The sequence below is a fragment of the Oryzias melastigma genome, linkage group LG11, assembly GCF_002922805.2.
Source record: "Oryzias melastigma strain HK-1 linkage group LG11, ASM292280v2, whole genome shotgun sequence".
In the NCBI taxonomy this organism is placed as follows: domain Eukaryota; kingdom Metazoa; phylum Chordata; class Actinopteri; order Beloniformes; family Adrianichthyidae; genus Oryzias; species Oryzias melastigma.
In genome coordinates, this window is record NC_050522.1 from 21083250 (window position 1) to 21101880 (window position 18631).

At 37.1% G+C, this 18631-nt stretch overlaps 7 gene segments (V, D, J or C); 3 read left to right on the forward strand and 4 right to left on the reverse strand.

Annotated features, from left to right (window-relative positions):
- Positions 1-1951, forward strand: part of LOC112162420 — a 2974-nt gene extending 1023 nt beyond the window's left edge. Inside the window, 2 exon segments of the C gene segment in view lie at positions 450-654; positions 1551-1951. Of these exon segments, the coding sequence occupies positions 450-654; positions 1551-1870 (525 nt within the window).
- Positions 1952-2196: 245 nt separating this feature from the next.
- LOC112162478 lies at positions 2197-3254 on the reverse strand. The segment is given in 2 exon segments: positions 2197-3095; positions 3203-3254. Coding segments are annotated over 2 exon segments (375 nt in total).
- Positions 3255-4894: 1640 nt separating this feature from the next.
- Positions 4895-5489, reverse strand: LOC118599354. The segment is given in 2 exon segments: positions 4895-5270; positions 5425-5489. Coding segments are annotated over 2 exon segments (366 nt in total).
- A 274-nt stretch (positions 5490-5763) lies between these two features.
- LOC118599395 lies at positions 5764-7574 on the forward strand. The segment is given in 3 exon segments: positions 5764-5782; positions 6245-6385; positions 7231-7574. Coding segments are annotated over 3 exon segments (477 nt in total).
- Positions 7575-12354: 4780 nt separating this feature from the next.
- LOC112162423 lies at positions 12355-12858 on the reverse strand. The segment is given in 2 exon segments: positions 12355-12694; positions 12802-12858. Coding segments are annotated over 2 exon segments (378 nt in total).
- A 965-nt stretch (positions 12859-13823) lies between these two features.
- On the reverse strand, positions 13824-14365 carry LOC112162424. The segment is given in 2 exon segments: positions 13824-14140; positions 14295-14365. Coding segments are annotated over 2 exon segments (369 nt in total).
- A 481-nt stretch (positions 14366-14846) lies between these two features.
- LOC112162633 lies at positions 14847-16688 on the forward strand. The segment is given in 3 exon segments: positions 14847-14853; positions 15081-15206; positions 16132-16688. Coding segments are annotated over 3 exon segments (450 nt in total).
- The last annotated feature ends 1943 nt before the right edge of the window (positions 16689-18631 follow it).

Below are 18631 nucleotides of genomic sequence, written 5' to 3' on the forward strand. Positions count from 1 at the left end.
CAAAATATGGAGAGAAACATGACAGTGAAACTCTACCAAAAACACTTCTAAAACACTTCTTTATTGAAAATCTAAAGATGTGAATATAAATGGAATAAAGCAGAATCAATCTGAAGAGGTTTTCTGTAAATCAGTATTTTCTGTTAAATTCCCGACAAAGTATTTATTTACAGAAAATCTAAATATATGAATATATGTGAAAGAAAGAAGAATAAATCTAAAGTTACATTAGGTTAATCAGCGTTTTCTGTTTTTTTTTTTTCTAAATTCTTTGGCATTTTAATTTAAGTAGTTTTATAACTTATTTAATTATGCAATTTTTTGCAATTCTTCAAAATGATGTATTTTTGCAAATGTCTTTGATGCACCTTTGAATCATTCATTTGTCTTAATATGACAATATTTACAACTTTGTGTTTTATTAGTATAATTTAAAAGGTTATTTATAGATTAAATACAACTCTATAATTGAAAAAAAGCAAATTTTAACAATACAATGTATTATTTCTAGTTCATTTTCTGTTATCTTTGAGTTTGTTTGTTTCAGAGTCAGAGAGCGTGTCTCTGTACAGTCTGAGGTTTTTGTACGATGCTTCAACCAGTTTGTATCACTGTGGTGGACTTTTGGTGGAGGAACCAGACTGGAAGTTGACTGTAAGTACTTTTCATTCATTCCAAAATGTACATTTTGGTCCTGCTTAACTTTAAGACATTTGTTAAATTATATTTAATGTGATTTACTTCTATTATTAAAAAAAAAAAAAAAAACATTTTATTGTACATACATAGTTTGTATTACTCTGGTAAAAGAATTCTTCTTTAACTTTCAGTTCCTGCTGTTATTAAACATTATAATGTAATTCAGTCATAAATACTGTAAATTGAGAATGTATTTGTGTAAACATGTCAAAGAAAGAATTGGAAGATATTCATAGTTGTAAACATCTGTAACTTCCTCATCGTTCTTATAACTTCTCTGATTAATAATTTCTGTCTGAACTTGTGAATCAGAACAACTTTTTGTGTTTCTGTTAAAGAATTTCATGGTAACACTGAACTTTGTTGTCAATTTCTCTGTTAGCATCTTCTAATGAGCTTTTAGTGAATGAACAAAACTGCAATATAATGAATGGTTACAACAGATTCTAGTTTTGTTTTAATGTTTATTTAATATTCATCTACTGTGATTATCAGCATATGATTTATTAACAGAGGTAAGAAAGTAAAGCTTAAAAACACAGAATAATCCTTCTGGATTGAGAATTCTTTGCAGCTCTTAATGCAGAAACATGAATGAGACGCTTTAATGTGGTGGATAAACAAGTCATCTTATAAATGTTGCTAGAAGAAAAGTTAAAAAAATATAAGAAAAGTGTTAGAAATAGAAAAAAATACTTTTTTCATCATGTTCATCTTTAGTTCAGAAACTTCTGTTTCTGTGGTTCATCAGTGATGCCTGTCTGTTACCATGGTTACTGATCTTAGAGAGGGAAGTGAAACTCTCAACAGTTTGATCTCAGCTCTAAAATGTTTTCTCTGTTTCTCTGCAGTGGGTCATGTGCCCCCCTCCCTGACCGTGCTCCTCCCCTCCACCAAGGAGCTGCAGCAGGGGAAGGCCACACTCATGTGTGTGGCCAACAAGGGCTTCCCCTCAGACTGGACTCTGTCCTGGAAGGTGGTCGGCAGCAGCAGCAGCAACTGGGAGGAGAGCAGGAGCCCCGGGGTGCTGCAGAAGGACGGCCTCTACAGCTGGAGCAGCACCCTGAGGCTCTCTGCAGACCAGTGGGAGAAGGTGACCTGTGAGGCCAAGAGAGGATCCCAGACTGCAGTCTCAGAGACTCTCAGGAGAGACCAGTGCTCCCAGTCCTGAACTGAAGCATTCACATAACTGTTCTCTTTAATTGCTTCTTTCAAATTTTTATTCAATTGACAAAATTTTTCTTTTCATTGTTGCATTTTTAAAGACTGAAATAAACACTTGTCATCTTTTCTTGTGGACTCTGTTGTTTTTCTTCACTGTGGTTAATTATGATAAATGTCATAAGGACAGAAATTTCTTACAACAAGCTCCATGTCTCTCATATTTGAGGACAAATTTGTTTCAAGATTTTATTTTGATTATTTTGCTACCAAATAGCTTGTTCTTTATTCATATCAAGTCTTTCATTCAAGTCATATGAAAATAATTTCAATATACCTTTATCTTTTGAAAAAATGTTATCTTTTTATCATATGTTTATCTTTTTAAATTTACTTTTAATTATGGTGACTCTGTCATAAACGACAAAATACAATAAAAAACACAAGAAGGAGACCTTTGAATCTCACTATTCTAGCAGCAGAATTTTTAATCTAAAACCAAACAGTGTTTTAATGTGTCTTTTGAGCTGCAAATTTAATTTAATGACACATTTTATTTTTTTTTTAAAAAGCACACATTTTCATTCATGATGAAATAATGGCATATTCACAATTTTTTTTATGAAAAATAAATTGTATCATCACAATTTTATGTATGCAGTTCTATTATGTTTCTCAGTAAAATTGCTTTATTTATTTTGTAAAACATATTTGTGTTTTGTAAAAATGCTAACAAATAGATAGAAAAATTGAAATAAGTCATCATATCTCTTCATTTTAGGTGTCTATTGTGAGTGTTTGTTAGAATGGATGTTCAGTGAACTGTATCTGTGTCTGCAGCATCTTCCAGCTGCAGCAGTCAGTTCAGTTTCTGTTCAGCCTGAATGAGGGAGGTTTTTGTACGACTGTTTTTCACTGTGTGATCGTCCACTGACTGTTGATGATGTGAAGACTCTGACAGTAATAAACTGCTGCATCTTCAGCCTGAACTCCACTGATGGTCAGAGTGAAATCAGAGTTTGATCCACTGCCTGTAAAACGAGTTGGAGTCCCTGAATCTCGAGTGGTAGCTAGATAAATTAGTAGTTTAGGAGTTTCTCCATCTTTCTGTTGATACCAGGCTAAAAAGTTGTTGCTATAAACATTCTGACTGGTTGTACATGAGACAGAGACAGATCCTCCCACATTGGAGCTCACTGCTCCAGGCTGAGTCACTGTGACCTGTCCTCTGGACTCTGAGGATACAGAGACAGAAACAGAAAGCAGCTTCATGCTTTTGTGGCCTTCATTTCAGAGGGACGGATGTTCATAGAGGAGAGGAGTTGGATTCTCTGGACTTTACCTGTGAAGCAGCAGCAGAGGAGAGTCCAGATGAGGACGCAGATCACACTCATGTTTGATGATGATGATGATGATGAGGAGGAGGAGGATTTGTGTGTCTTCTGCTGTGATGAAGGACAGCTGTCAGTCATCCAGTCTTCAACTCTCAGGACTATAAAGTCTCCCAGAGCACTGGAGCATGGAGCTGCTGATGCAAAGTGTCTCTATGGAAATGCAACCACTCACTCCAACAGGAACAGGGATCATCTTCATCAATATAATTATCAGAAAACTAAATGTCATATTTATAAACAATTAAATACTTAACAGGATTATTTGTTGTCATTTCATAAAGGTTTGTTTTTCAATTAGATGATAATGAGACACTATTAGCGCTCTTGAAATATCATAACCATCAATGATTCTTAATAATAATAATAACAATAACAATAATCTTTATTTATAAAGCAACTTTCTAGATAAAATCTCAAAGTGCTGCCCTTATACGTTTTTACTAAATCATCTTCAATCTCTTTGCGCACTTGTTCATAAAGTGCAGGTATATATATATTTCCTGTGAAATATGGACATGCTGATACACTATATTGTGGGTCAACTGTTTTCAATAAATGACAAAAGTCCTCATATCAACCACTGAAAAAAGACTGCAGAGATTTAGCAAAAACACTCTGATGACGTCAGTTATTTTTCGTGTGTTTATCTGTAAGTCTTTTGAAATGTATCTGGAATGTTTTTATCGTGTTACCTGCCTATTTGTTCAACCTTTAGAAGGTAACAGGGGTGGGTGATGACATCAGAGGTGGACGGTCATGTTGGACTTGTTTCCCACATTGTAAGATATAGAGATGAGGCAAATCTTGCCGACAGTGTACTTCTTGTAAACACATTTCGCTCCCTGATCATGATATTCAACGGCAAACCCAACAGATGTCTTTACTGCAGGTTTTAGTGTTGGTGGCGCGCATTCAAGTGGCCACCCCCACTGAAAAGTCCACGAAAACACAGGCAGAAATCTGAAATTCTGCTCTACACACATTTGCATAGACTCCCCATTGAAAGCGGCCACCCGAACGCGCGCCGACACAGCCAATGCGTGAGCACGTTTCCGGCCACAGAACTACTGCATTCCCCCTCTAGCTATGACTGTCTCTGTTGAATTAGAATTTAGCTAAATGCTTTTGTTTTTAGCATTTCTTCCAGTTGTGTCATGTCTTCAGTAAAGTCCAGCTTGAACAGGTATTTACTTTAGACACGGCGCTCCTTTAAGACACCCCTCACGTCCTGCACAGGCGTGCAGAAGCTGTGCGTATTTGTTTTGTGACACAGTAAAGTAATGGCCGGACCTACTAAAGGCAAATATATTGTATGTGCATCCATCTGTGAAGAAATGCAGACACAGGGATTTCTCCATGATGGCAGCCACACACAACGGCAGGCAGACCCTTGGTAATCGAGTCATTTCACTTTTGGTTAGGAAAAACTCACAAAACATAACAAACATTTCATAAATAATTTGTTTTTTAGTGTTCTAAAAGTAATATGGATATAGTTCACTCTGAAAGGCTTAAGAAAATATTGGCCCCTTTAATAGATGAATAAAATTAATTAAAATGGATCAGTCATACCAACCTCTATGAACAGTAAAAATAACTGAATAAAATAAATGTGTGTGTGAGAGGGGGTGGGGGAGTGTTCAGTGAACTGTTTCATTCTCAGTTCAGTTTCTTATGGAGGTTTTTGTACGACGGTTTTTCACTGTGTGAACACATACTGACTGTTGATGCTGTGGCCAGTCTGACAGTAATAAACTCCTGAATCTTCAGGCTGAACTCCACTGATGGTCAGAGTGTAATCTAATCCAGAGCTTGATCCACTGAAACGATCAGAAACTCCAGACTGACGAGAGTTTGTAGCATAAATTAGAAGTTTAGGGACTTCTCCTTGTTTCTGAAGATACCAGTTAAACCAGTGGCTAGGGCTTTGACTGGTTTTACATCTGATGGAGACAGTCTGTCCTTGAACTACAGACTGAGCTCCAGTAGTCTGAGTCAGCAGTTCTCCTGATGAAGCTGAAAAAAGAAAAAAGAGATAAATTATTGAGACAAAATCAGCTCAAAGAAAAACCTATAAGAAGAATGTCAGTGCTGCTTGTTTGAGAGTCTCTCCATCATTGTGGAGAACCTGGTTGCTGCTGGAAGCAAAGTTTTCAGAAGAGAGTCTCACCCTGAACGAGGAGCTCCAGGGTGAAGAGCAGCAGAGTCAGTGACATCATAATTGTGCTGCGGGCGAGTCCGAGTCTCTGAAAGGTCTGGACAGCCACTGATCAACACTGAGCTTTAACTGCTGGAAGCAGAGAGGCAGCACACATATGCAAACACACTGAACCAGTCAGGAGCTGCTGTTCTACACATGTCACCATCATTCATACAAACTCATGTATTTACCTCCACTTTATTTGAGTGACGGATATTACTATATTATTATTCCATTATTATTTCACACAAGGAGTCTGTACAACAAGTGACCAAAATCAAGCCTTTTTGAAATTTCCCAGAATACAACATGAAGCTTGAGTGCAAAAGTCATACAAACTACAATACTTAATCATTCCATTTATTAAAATGTTTGAAAGAAATCATGAGAGTTTGCAGATTGCAGCAGCACAATAAAGCTCCTAAAATAAAACCTTATTTTAAACAAAAGATAAAGATATGAATATAAATGCAAGAAAACACAAAAACTCTAAAGTTGTTTCCACTTTATTTTCATTATTATTACTACTAAATTATTTGGGATCAAACTGTTTACTAGTTCTGTATCTTGGTACATCATGATTTTGAACAATTAGTCAAAATTTTATTTTTTTGTAGATTTCTTTGAGACAGCTTTCAGTCTTTCTTGGAATTTAGCGCTTGTGCTTTAATGTGATTATATTCACAACTATGTGTTTTATTAAAATACTTTCAATAGTTCTATAGAGTTTATTTACAAATTATGAACTGAATACATTTCACATTTTAACAATAAGATGTGTCATCTTCAGATTTTCTTCCATCATTTGAGTTTGTTTGTTTCAGAGTCAGAGAGCGTGTCTCTGTACAGTCAGAGGTTTTTGTACGACGCTTCAACCAGTTTGTATCACTGTGGTGGACTTTTGGTGGAGGAACCAGACTGGATGTTGGAAGTAAGTCGATCTTTTTGTTCTTTATGTATTTGTGTCATACTTTCTTCTTTAATTTTACTGTGAGTTATGAGTATACCTTTAAAAATAAGATTACTTTATTTTTAGTGAAAAACATTTTTAAGCAGACTTAGTCTTTTTTATAAAACTGAATTACCTTTTTATATAAAAAAACATAATTTCTGTGTCTAAATCAAGAACTTTGGAATAATTAGTTTAAATGAAAACAGCTGGAAAAACTGTCAGTAAACACTCCGGGGATTTAGTAAAACACATCAGTCAGTTTGTATCACCGTAGTGGACTTTTGGTGAAGAACTCAGACCTGATGTTGAAAGTTTAGAGAATTTTTTACATTTATTTGGTTAATTTCATCAAATGAAGCTAAAACATTTTTTGTTGAAATATTTAAATATAAAGATATCTTGTTTTTAACGTAATATATTGTTCAATTAAGTGTGTTTTTAAATGATGTTATGTAAATGTGGTCCCAGTGGATTAAGATGCAGTTTTTACCCCAAAATGTGTCTTTCCAATCTGATTTTTTAAAATGTAAATATTCACAGCATTCAATTGTTATTTCAAGAATTTTCTACACGACTTTATGTTGTCATAATTTCCTCATTTCTTTAATGTCTGATGAATGTTTTTAAAGACCTTCAGTCCAAACTTGTTTTCTCCATGATGATTCATCTGCTCTTTTTCTAACCCAGTTGGACATTTTTCCGTGTAAACTGAAGTTTCTCTTGTTGCTGATCTGCATGAGAGATTTCTTCAAGGAAGTGAAACAATGTGTGAATCAATGACTGATGGAGCAGAAAAACACCTGACAGAATTTGGTGTCTCCTAGGTGATGCCCCGCCCTCCCTGACCGTGCTCCTCCCCTCCACCAAGGAGCTGCAGCAGGGGAAGGCCACACTCATGTGTGTGGCCAACAAGGGCTTCCCCTCAGACTGGACTCTGTCCTGGAAGGTGGTCGGCAGCAGCAGCAGCAACTGGGAGGAGAGCAGGAGCCCCGGGGTGCTGCAGAAGGACGGCCTCTACAGCTGGAGCAGCACCCTGAGGCTCTCTGCAGACCAGTGGGAGAAGGTGACCTGTGAGGCCAAGAGAGGATCCCAGACTGCAGTCTCAGAGACTCTCAGGAGAGACCAGTGCTCCCAGTCCTGAACGCAAGCATTCACATTATTGTTCTCTTTAATTACTTCTTTCAATTTTTTATTCAATTGACAAAATCTTCATTTTCATTGTTGCATTTTTAAAGCTGAAATAAACACTTGTCATCTTTTCTTGTGGACTCTGTTGTTTTTCTTCACTGTGGTTAATTATGATAAATGTCAGAAGGACAGAAACTTCTTACAACAAGCTCCATGTCTCTCATATTTGAGGACAATTTTATTTCAAGATTATATTTAGATAATTCAATCAATCAATCAATCAATCAATCAATTATACTTTATTAATCCCAGGGGGGGGGAAATTAGGTGGTGGGCAGCAGCTGTTACTACAGCGCTTATCGCCCGAAAAAGACACATGAGGGTACAGGAAAGGAAGGATGTCAAAAATCAAGTATCTTCAGCCCGTGTCGCACAAGGGCGGCATGAGTTAAAAGTACAAGCAAAAATACATCAACATTGAAGCACATTTATTTCACAAGACAAAAAGGTCCACAAACTGACTCCCAACACGTCCAGCCAGGTGGCAGCTGTGCGCGATAGCACAGCGCTCTAAGGCACAGTCGAGGGGGGGCCTGAGAGAAGAGAGAGTCACCAAGGCGTTGAATTTGTGGTGAAGGTCATGGCAGGGGAGGAATGCAGATTACCATGACGACGGGCTCAGTTTCTCCCACCTTCCGCGGGATTGTTTTGGTACAGATGGGGGGTTTCCTGATTAGAGATGTTTGTTTTCTCGCAGACAGACAAAACTTTCTGTCTGCCTGCTGAAGTCCAGGTGCTGCGTTATGGCGGAGAAATTCACAGATCTGGTCAATTTTCTTGATTTCCTCCAAGTCGAGCCGACACACGCGATACACGTGGGCAGACTGAGCATCGATCTTGGCCTCCAGTCCATTCAATTTTTCAGTCTGAGTCTGTACGTCTCTCTGCGTCCCAGCGCAAAGCACTCCCAGTCCGCCCTTGTCTGAGAGCCACTTCGCCACGTTCCGGTACATCCAGGTTCCACCAGTTCCAATCAGCAGAAAGCCGGAGACCAGTAATCCAATGATGTAAACATCTTCAACATCTTCCAGAGAGAGTTGCGACAGGCAGAAAATTCTCCATTTGCCCCAAGGATCATTCACATATCCAGCCACAGACGTGCCCCCTGGGCAGGTAGGATCCGCTTTCCCACCTCGCATGGTGGAATAAATTTGGTCAATCGCATTCGCAGCCCAGCAGATCAGATCCATGTTTCTTGAAAGTGAGAAAAACTGAGAGTAGTCGCAGTAGGATTGGGGAGACGAGACAAAGAGCCTTGGTAGGGAGATAGATAAGGGAGCTCAGAGAAAAGCGTCCGCTCTTGGTGAGTGTTACCAATTAGCTTGTTCTTTATTTATTTTAAGTCTTTCATTCAAGTCATATCAAAATAATTTCAATATACCTTTATCTCTTGAAAAAATGTTATCTTTTTCTCATACGTTTGTAAGTTTACTTTTGATTATGGTGACTCTGTCATAAACAAAAAAATACAATAAAAAAACACAAGAAGGAGACCTTTGAATCTCACTATTCTAGAAGCAGAAATTTTAAAGTAAAACCAAACATTGTTTTGATGTGTCTTTTGAGCTGCGAATTTAATTGAATGACACATTTTCTTTTTTAAAAAAAAGCACACTTTTTCATTCATGATGAAATGATGGCATATTCACCTTTTTTGTTTTTTAAATAAATGATATCATCACAATTTTATGTATGCAGTTCTATTATGTTTTTTAGTAAAATTGCTTCATTTATTTTATAAAACATATTTGTGTTTTGTAAAGTTGCTTACTTTAAAGTCCAGAAAAAAATACTAACAAGTAGCTAGAAAAATGGGAATAAGTCATCATATCTCTTCATTTTAGATATCTATTGTCAGTGTTTGTGACTTTAATGGAATGGATGTTCAGTGAACTGTATCAGTATCTGCAGCATCTTCCAGCTGCAGCAGTCAGTTCAGTTTCTGTTCAGCCTGAATAAGGGAGGTTTTTGTACGACTGTTTTTCACTGTGTGAACACACTCTGACTGTTGATCTCGTGATAACTCAGACAGTAATAAACTGCTGCATCTTCAGCCTGAACTCCACTGATGGTCAGAGTGAAATCAGAGTTTGATCCACTGCCTGTAAAACGAGTTGGAATCCCTGATTCTCGAGTGGTAGCATAGTAAATTAGTCGTTTAGGCTTTTCTCCATCTTTCTGTTGATACCAGGCTAAACGGTCGTTGCCATAAACATTCTGACTGCTTCTGCACGAGATGGAGACAGATCCTCCCACATTGGAGCTCACTGCTCCAGGCTGAGTCGCCGTGACCTGTCCTCTGGACTCTGAGGATACAGAGAAAGAAACAGAAATCAGCTTCATGCTTTTGTGGCCTTCATTTCAGAGGGACGGATGTTCATAGAGGAGAGGAGTTGGATTCTCTGGATTTACCTGTGAAGCAGCAGCAGAGGAGAGTCCAGATGAGGACGCAGATCACACTCATGTTTGATGATGATGAGGAGGAGGAGGATTTGTGTGTCTTCTGCTGTGATGAAGGACAGCTGTCAGTCATCCAGTCTTCAACTCTCAGGACTATAAAGTCTCCCAGAGCACTGGAGCATGGAGCTGCTGATGCAAAGTGTCTCTATGGAAATGCAACCACTCACTCCAACAGGAACATGGATCATTTTCATCATCAAGGTTTCAGAATACTGAAAGTAATTTTTTAAGCATAACAATATTTATCACAGAGTATTTGAGACCTTTTTTTGTTTAGTTATTAAAATAGATTTAATTGAGTCACTGTGAGCCTAATTTAAATGCCATGAACATAAATGTGGTTACTGTCATTAGAGGAATTCTATCTTTTTTTAATCGTGGGTTTTTATTAATGTACAAAGATCTTCAGACTGGCATATCCACCCTAGTTACTGGAATTGTACTACATTTTATAAGTTTTATGACTGTCATTTTTAAGATGTATATTATGTTTTGTTTTTATCTGTAAGGTGACCTTGGGTGTCCAGAAAGGTGCCATATAAATAAAATATATTATTATTATTAAATTATTATTTTTCATATTTCAATAACACACATATGCAGGTCGTCCATTTATTTGAAGATGTTTTTACAACAATTAACCAAAACTGAGTCTCTTTAAAATTTCCCATAAATTAACATGGATTCATGTTGAATTCCTGCAACCGCTTGACGCGGTTACAGTTTTAATTAATTTATTTTAATTTAATTGAACTATCTACAAATAGAAGTATTTTTCTAACTGATTTTTTTCCATGATTCCTATTAAGGCAGAAGCAAAGCATTTTTATACTGACATGAAATATTTTGTGAAGACTGAAATATATGTATACAGAATAAGAAAAACACTTAAAGAACTTAAAGAAGCAGCTTTTTAGCTCAGATTTCAGAGTTTCTACACATCCATTCAGTTACCAGACCTAACAATGAAGACACTTACAATCAATGACTTAGACACTCTTGTACATGAAAGAACATTGATAAACACATTAAAGCCAAATAAGAGTGATAGAAGTGATAGAAGTGATGGAGTTGATTCTGTTTTGAGATGGAGTTCTCCGTCATATTTTTAGGAGTTCTTGGAAGAATTAGTTGTAATTCCTTTTTCCATCCTGAAATGCAAGATAAATACAACAGTAGAACTGGAGTTACAAAGAAAAGTCAGACAAATCAGTTATCAAACTTAAATTTAATCCAAAGTGTAAAACACTACAGATCTAAGAGCTTAACACAGCTGCTATTTTCTTTATGCGATAGAAACAAAATATTTCTTTAGAATATTTTTTTCAAACTTGCTGCAGAGGTTCTTATAAATGTTTGACACTTGTTGATTATTTTTCTTTCATTCTTATGTCCTGTTTATCACAAATCCATTTTAATTAGTTCAAGTCCTCAAACTCTGCTGCTCTCATAGCAAGATCAACATGTTGTCTTTTTTCTCTCTGGTAGTTCTGACATAGTTCGGTTTTACCAAATATTCTGCAATTTGTTACATTTAAAAATATTTTATATCAAATCAAAATTTTGAGTTTAGTAAACCATTAACTTAAAACGTTTGTTTATTGATCCAACGTTTCACTTTTTTCAGTGTAGCTAGAAAACACACAGTGTTCCTCAGCACCTCTAAAGTTCTACAGTTCTTCTTCATTAGAATGTAGAAAACTATCAATTCTATATTTATGTATATGTAATTCAACAGACTTAAATTACAGCTGCAACAAATGCAGCTTCAATATCAAACAGTTCATATTATCAAGACAAAAAATGAAACACAAAAATGAAAAACATGTTCCTGAAGCAACAAGAAGAAGAACAACATGTCTATTCTGTAGTTAAATTAATGACATGTTATGTAAAACTGGAACATTTTTAAATAATTAAATGAAAATATTTGAATTGAGAAACAAACATAATATTTTATTCTCTCATTTTAGACTATTCTTAATTTAGGTGTTAAGTTTTCACAAAATGAGGTTTATGAATTATCTATTTATATTGCAGAATAGTTGTAAAAGACAGACAGAATATATTTCCAAGATGAATTTCAAAGTTCTCTAAATGTAAATTGAAATATCTGGACATGTGTGATAATAAAGAATATATAATATATATTACAGAATATTTTGTAAAAAAATACGAATAGCTATAAATTAGCTTACATTAAAAAAAATATTCATGTGTTTGAATGGACATGTTGGTGTGTGTCCACAGTGAATGAACTGCATCAGTCAGTTTCTGTTCCTTTTAACTGGTGAGGTTTTTGTACGACTGTTTTTCACTGTGTGAACGAGTATTTGCTGTTGATCTTGAATTCACCCATACAGTAATAAACTGCTGCATCTTCAGCCTGAACTCCGCTGATGGTCAGAGTGAAATCTTGTCCATTAACTGTTCCACTGCCTGTAAAACGACTTAGAGTCCCTGATTGTCTGTTGCTGATATCATAAATGAGGAGTTTAGGAGTTTCTCCATCTTTCTGTTGGTACCAAGAAAAGTTATCTCCATTCACTGTGTGACTGGTTGTACATGAGATGGAGACAGATCCTCCCACATTGGAGCTCACTGCTCCAGGCTGAGTCACTGTGACCTGTCCTCTGGACTCTGAGGATACAGAGACAGAAACAGAAAGCAGCTTCATGCTTTTGTGGCCTTCATTTCAGAGGGACGGATGTTCATAGAGGAGAGGAGTTGGATTCTCTGGACTTTACCTGTGAAGCAGCAGCAGAGGAGAGTCCAGATGAGGACGCAGATCACACTCATGTTTGATGATGATGATGATGATGATGAGGAGGAGGAGGATTTGTGTGTCTTCTGCTGTGATGAAGGACAGCTGTCAGTCATCCAGTCTTCAACTCTCAGGACTATAAAGTCTCCCAGAGCACTGGAGCATGGAGCTGCTGATGCAAAGTGTCTCTATGGAAATGCAACCACTCACTCCAACAGGAACATGGATCATCTTCATCATCATCACTAAAATCATTTTTTATATTTATTGCTGCACTTTAGACATTTTCTGACACTTTAAAGAAAACAAATAATTTGTGGGTTGTATGTTTATTGTTTAATGATAGAATAAATCTAAAATTCAAATGATAAAAAGTGTAAAAATCAAAAAGAATATTTATAGTCTTCATTTTCTAATTGAAAAGTGCTGAAATGATCAGTCTTAGTTCATTTAAATGAATTTTAAACTGACAGCTTAAAGCAGCAGAATGACTTTGTTAAACCTGAACTTCTAGTTTTCTAACTCTTGTGCTATTCTAGGCCCGTTTACATTAAAAGTGGATCATCTGGAACACACAAGACAGAACCCTGAAGACTCTCAATGATGCTTTATCTCGACTGATATCCATGGAAGACATAAAATCCTTTCCACCTTTATCCACCTTTGTCATAGGAAGGATTACACATCAATATAAGGGTAGGGTCATCTGGACCCCATAAGAGAGCATAAGGGATAATCATACAGTAAAATATTTACAAGATTTAAACATTGTAGCGGTGAAGAGCGAGACTAGAAGATCAACGCAGCAGATACAGAACAGAACTGGCTTAGCAGACTGGCTTTGAGCCTGACGTGATGACATCCTTGTTTTAACTGGGCTATGAGTGTGTATGAGTGTGAAGGGGTGTAGGGGTGTGTGTGTGTGTGTGTGCATCCATATGTGTCTTCAGTGAACCGTTTCATTCTCAGTTCAGTTTCTGATGGAGGTTTTTGTATGACGGTTTTTCACTGTGTGAACACAGACTGACTGTTAATGCTGTAGCCAGTCTGACAGTAATAAACTCCTGAATCTTCAGGCTGAACTCCACTGATGGTCAGAGTGTAATCTAATCCAGAGTTTGATCCACTGAAACGATCAGAAACTCCAGACTGACGAGTGCTTGTACAACGAACAAGAAGTTTAGGGACTTCTCCTTGTTTCTGAAGATACCAGTTGAAGCAGTAGCTAGGGCTTTGACTGGCTGTACATGTGATGGAGACAGTCTGTCCTTGAACTACAGACTGAGCTCCAGTAGTCGGAGTCAGGAGTTCTTCTGATGAAGCTAAAAAGAGAAAACAGAGAAGAATTATTGAGACAAAATCAGCTCAAAGAAAAACCTAGAAGAAGAATGTCAGTGCTGCTTGTTTGAGAGTCTCTCCATCATTGTGGAGAACCTGGTTGCTGCTGGAAGCAAAGTTTTCAGAAGAGAGTCTCACCCTGAACGAGGAGCTCCAGGGAGAAGAGCAGCAGAGTCAGTGACATCATCATTGTGCTGCGGGCGAGTCCGAGTCTCTAATAGGTCTGGACAGCCACTGATCAACACTGAGCTTTAACTGCTGGAAGCAGAGAGGCAGCACACATATGCAAACACACTGAACCAGTCAGGAGCTGCTGTTCTACACATGTCACCATCATTCATACACACACATTATTCTACACACAAACCATTTAATTTAATTAATTATTAAGGTGTTTGTAAAACAAGTAAGCAAAAGTAAGTGCATTTAAAATTTCCCAGAATTCAGCCTGAAACCCAGAGTGCAAAACTGATACAAACTACAATAACTTATCACTGCATTGATCAAATATGGAGAGAAACATGACAATGAAATTACCCCTGAAAACATTTATTTAATGAAAATCTAAAGATACAAATGTAAATAAAAGAACAATAATTCCAAAGTTGCTTTCTGTAAATCACAGTTTTCTGTATTTAATTCTGAAATCTTCTGTATTATCTTCTTGTTAGTTTTGAAACATAGCTAATCATGGAATGTTGCACTATTAGTCCAAATGACATATTTATATAGATTTGTTTGAAGCAGTTTTCAATCATTCTTTGATTTTAGTGGTTTTGTGTTAATGTCAAAATATTTACAACTTTGTGTTTTATTAAAATAGTTTAAAATATTTTTACAGTTTAATTACATTCCAATAACCCAATAAAATTTAAATTTAAGCAACAATATGCATTATATATAGATTTACTGTCATTATTTCAGTTGAGTTTGTTTGTTTCAGAGTCAGAGAGCGTGTCTCTGTACAGTCAGAGGTTTTTGTACGACGCTTTAACCAGTTTGTATCACTGTGGTGGACTTTTGGTGGAGGAACCAGACTGGAAGTTGGAAGTAAGTCGATCTTTTTGTGTCTTTCTATGTATTTATGGATGAATTTCTTTCTTTAATTGGTCTTGAGTTACTGTTATACTTTTAAAAATTAGATTATATTATTTTTGGTAAAATACATTTTTTATAGCAGACCAAGACTGTGTGAAACTTATAAAATTCTGTTGCCTTGTTATATATATATATATATATAAAAACATTTCTACTTGTGTAAATTGATAAATTCAGAAAATTTAGTTCATATTAAAACAGCTGGAGAGCGTTTCTCTGTAGCGTTAGAGGTTTTTTAGGAAAACACGGTCAGTTTGTATTACTGTGGATGACTTTTAGTAAAAATAAATAAATAAATAAATAAAAAAAACAGACTGGAAGTTAAAAATGTATATATTTTAAATATTACCTGTAGAATAATTTAAGTTTTATCGTTTTTACTAAATGAACCTAAACTCTTTTATATTCATTTCTGAAACCTAAAAATATTTTTTCTTCTCATAATGTATTGTGCAAACAACAGAGTGCTTTAAAAAAATTATTTCAAGTCAATTTTATCATCGTGTACCAAGATTCTGTTTTTATCCTCTTAAAATTCTTTCCAAACTGATTCTTTGACATAATGTATTTCAAAACGTTTGTTTTTTCAATGAGTTTCTACATCACAGCAATCCAACATGAGTGTTTTGTTTTTGTCATAATTTATATTCATGTATTAAATGTCTGATGAATGTTTATAAAGACATTCAGTCCAAACTTGTTTTCTCCATGAAGATTCATCTGCTCTTTTTCTAACCCAGTTGGACATTTTTCAGTGTAAACTGAAGTTTCTCTTGTTGCTGATCTGCATGAGAGATTTCTTCAAGGAAGTGAAACAATGTGTGAATCAATGACTGATGGAGCAGAAAAACACCTGACAGGATTTGGTGTCTCCTAGGTGATGCCCCGCCCTCCCTGACCGTGCTCCTCCCCTCCACCAAGGAGCTGCAGCAGGGGAAGGCCACACTCATGTGTGTGGCCAACAAGGGCTTCCCCTCAGACTGGACTCTGTCCTGGAAGGTGGTCGGCAGCAGCAGCAGCAACTGGGAGGAGAGCAGGAGCCCCGGGGTGCTGCAGAAGGACGGCCTCTACAGCTGGAGCAGCACCCTGAGGCTCTCTGCAGACCAGTGGGAGAAGGTGACCTGTGAGGCCAAGAGAGGATCCCAGACTGCAGTCTCAGAGACTCTCAGGAGAGACCAGTGCTCCCAGTCCTGAACGCAAACATTCTGGATATAAATCTTTTTTCTATGTAGTTCTTCTTTTACATTCTCTTTCTCAAACTCTGTTTGCATTTTTGGCTTGTTGCAGTTTAACATAAAAAAGTTGTAATCAAATAAAAAACTATTTTCATTTGAACTCTTTACTCGTCCTACTATGACAAAATACATTTATTTTTTATACTGACATCAGCTATTTTAGGATGAATTAAGTACATTTTTGTAAAAAAAAAAGAAATAAAGGGAAACAAGCTTCCAAGTATCGTTAAAAAGCAGAACTTACTGCTAGAAATTGCAAAGCAGAAACAGATTCTAAAACTCAGGAGTTCAGAGTTTCTACACATACAGTCTGTTTTCAGAACAATAAATACAGTAGCAATTAAAAGATTGAACACATGTCCATGAATTAACATACTTGAACATATTGAGATCAATATAAGTCAAAACATTGAAAAAAATATACATTTTATCTAGAGCTGTCAGGCGATTAAATTTTTTAATCGCGATTAATCGCACTGTCCTGAGTTAACTCGTGATTAATCGCAAATTACAATGTGGCCTTTTTTAAGGAAAAAAATGTGTGCTTCGTGGAATTTAGCAGTTCTACATTGATTATGAAAACAAGAATGGCAAAATTAATAGTTTTCATCAGAAATACTTTATTTTGTAACATGGTATTGAGATAAACTTTCTTAACAATAAAAGGCTGTAACATAAAATCCCTAACAAAAGCCCAAGTCTAAGTGAAGGGCATTTTAAATTCAAAACGTCAATCAACGTTCAGTAAAATAAAATAAAAAAACATCAAAAATAAAATTTCCATAACACTTTCATGTTCATTTTTTGTCAGGACCAAATCTTTTCCTCCTCTGCTGAACTACAGTAATAAATGAAATAGAGATTTATCATTTCCAATTAACTTTTGTTTTTTAAAACATTAAAGACTGAGAAAAGCGGGATACTCTGTGGATAGTTTGACAGTCTGTTACTGCCGCCGCGTTCTCTGGCTGCAGCTCGATGCAGCCAGAGAACGCGGCGGAGCTTACGCCATGAATATGCCGGCAGACAGACCACTATGCTGGATCACGCTTAAACCTCCAGAACATTTAAAACGTCCCCCGGTGCGCTTGCTGTTCGGAATGTCGGGGGTCCGCAGTTCTCGGGACGCGGCGCCGGACGCGAGCCGGTACCACCAGACGTGGTACTGGACGCGAACCGGAACCGGGTTAGAGTGCAGGAGCTCTCCAGGTCCTATAGCAACGGCCGGATTTAGCTAGCAGCTCGATGGTTGGAGACCCGCCCGTGATCTAGTGAGAGCAGCCGGTGAGTTACGGGGGGGAGACGCCCGCACGCAAGGTATGGAAAGGCACGTATGAGAAAATCCCATTGACTGTAAAAATAACGGACTTATCCAGCTATGAGGTCCCCCCATTATATACAGTCTATGGAAAATCGGCGATTAATGCGTCAAAAAAATTGTCGGCGTCAAGCACATGTCAGATTAACGCGTTTTTAACGCGACAAATCTGACAGCCCTAATTTTATCACAGAGTGTGGAAACAATGTGTCCATTTTCTGCCCCTGCTGGTACTCGATCCATTTTTGGTCACTGGAGCCAACGCAGCCCCATTTAGACAAAGGTGGAGCCCTCAGAACAATCTGTTGCAAAGCCTCACAACTACATAGTGACACTAATCCTTGTGACCAGTAGATCAGAGTATGTGTGTGTTTGTGTGTTCATTGAACTGGATCAGTTCAGTTTCTGTTCTCTCTGGATGAGGGAGGTTTTTGTACGACTGTTTTTCACTGTGTGAACGAGAGTTTGCTGTTGATGTAGAATTCAGGCAAACAGTAATAAACTGCTGCATCTTCAGCCTGAACTCCACTGATGGTCAGAGTGAAATCTGTTCCACTAGATGTTCCACTGCCTGTAAAACGAGTTGGAGTCCCTGATTGTCTGCTGCTGATATAATAAATGAGGAGTTTAGGAGTTTCTCCATCTTTCTGTTGATACCAGGAAAAGTCAGCGCCATTCACCCCATGACTGGTTCTGCATGAGATGGAGACAGATCCTCCCACAGTGGAGCTCACTACTCCAGGCTGAGTCACTGTGACCTGTCCTCTGGACTCTGAGGATACACAGACAGAAACAGAAAGCAGCTTCATGCTTTTGTGGCCTTC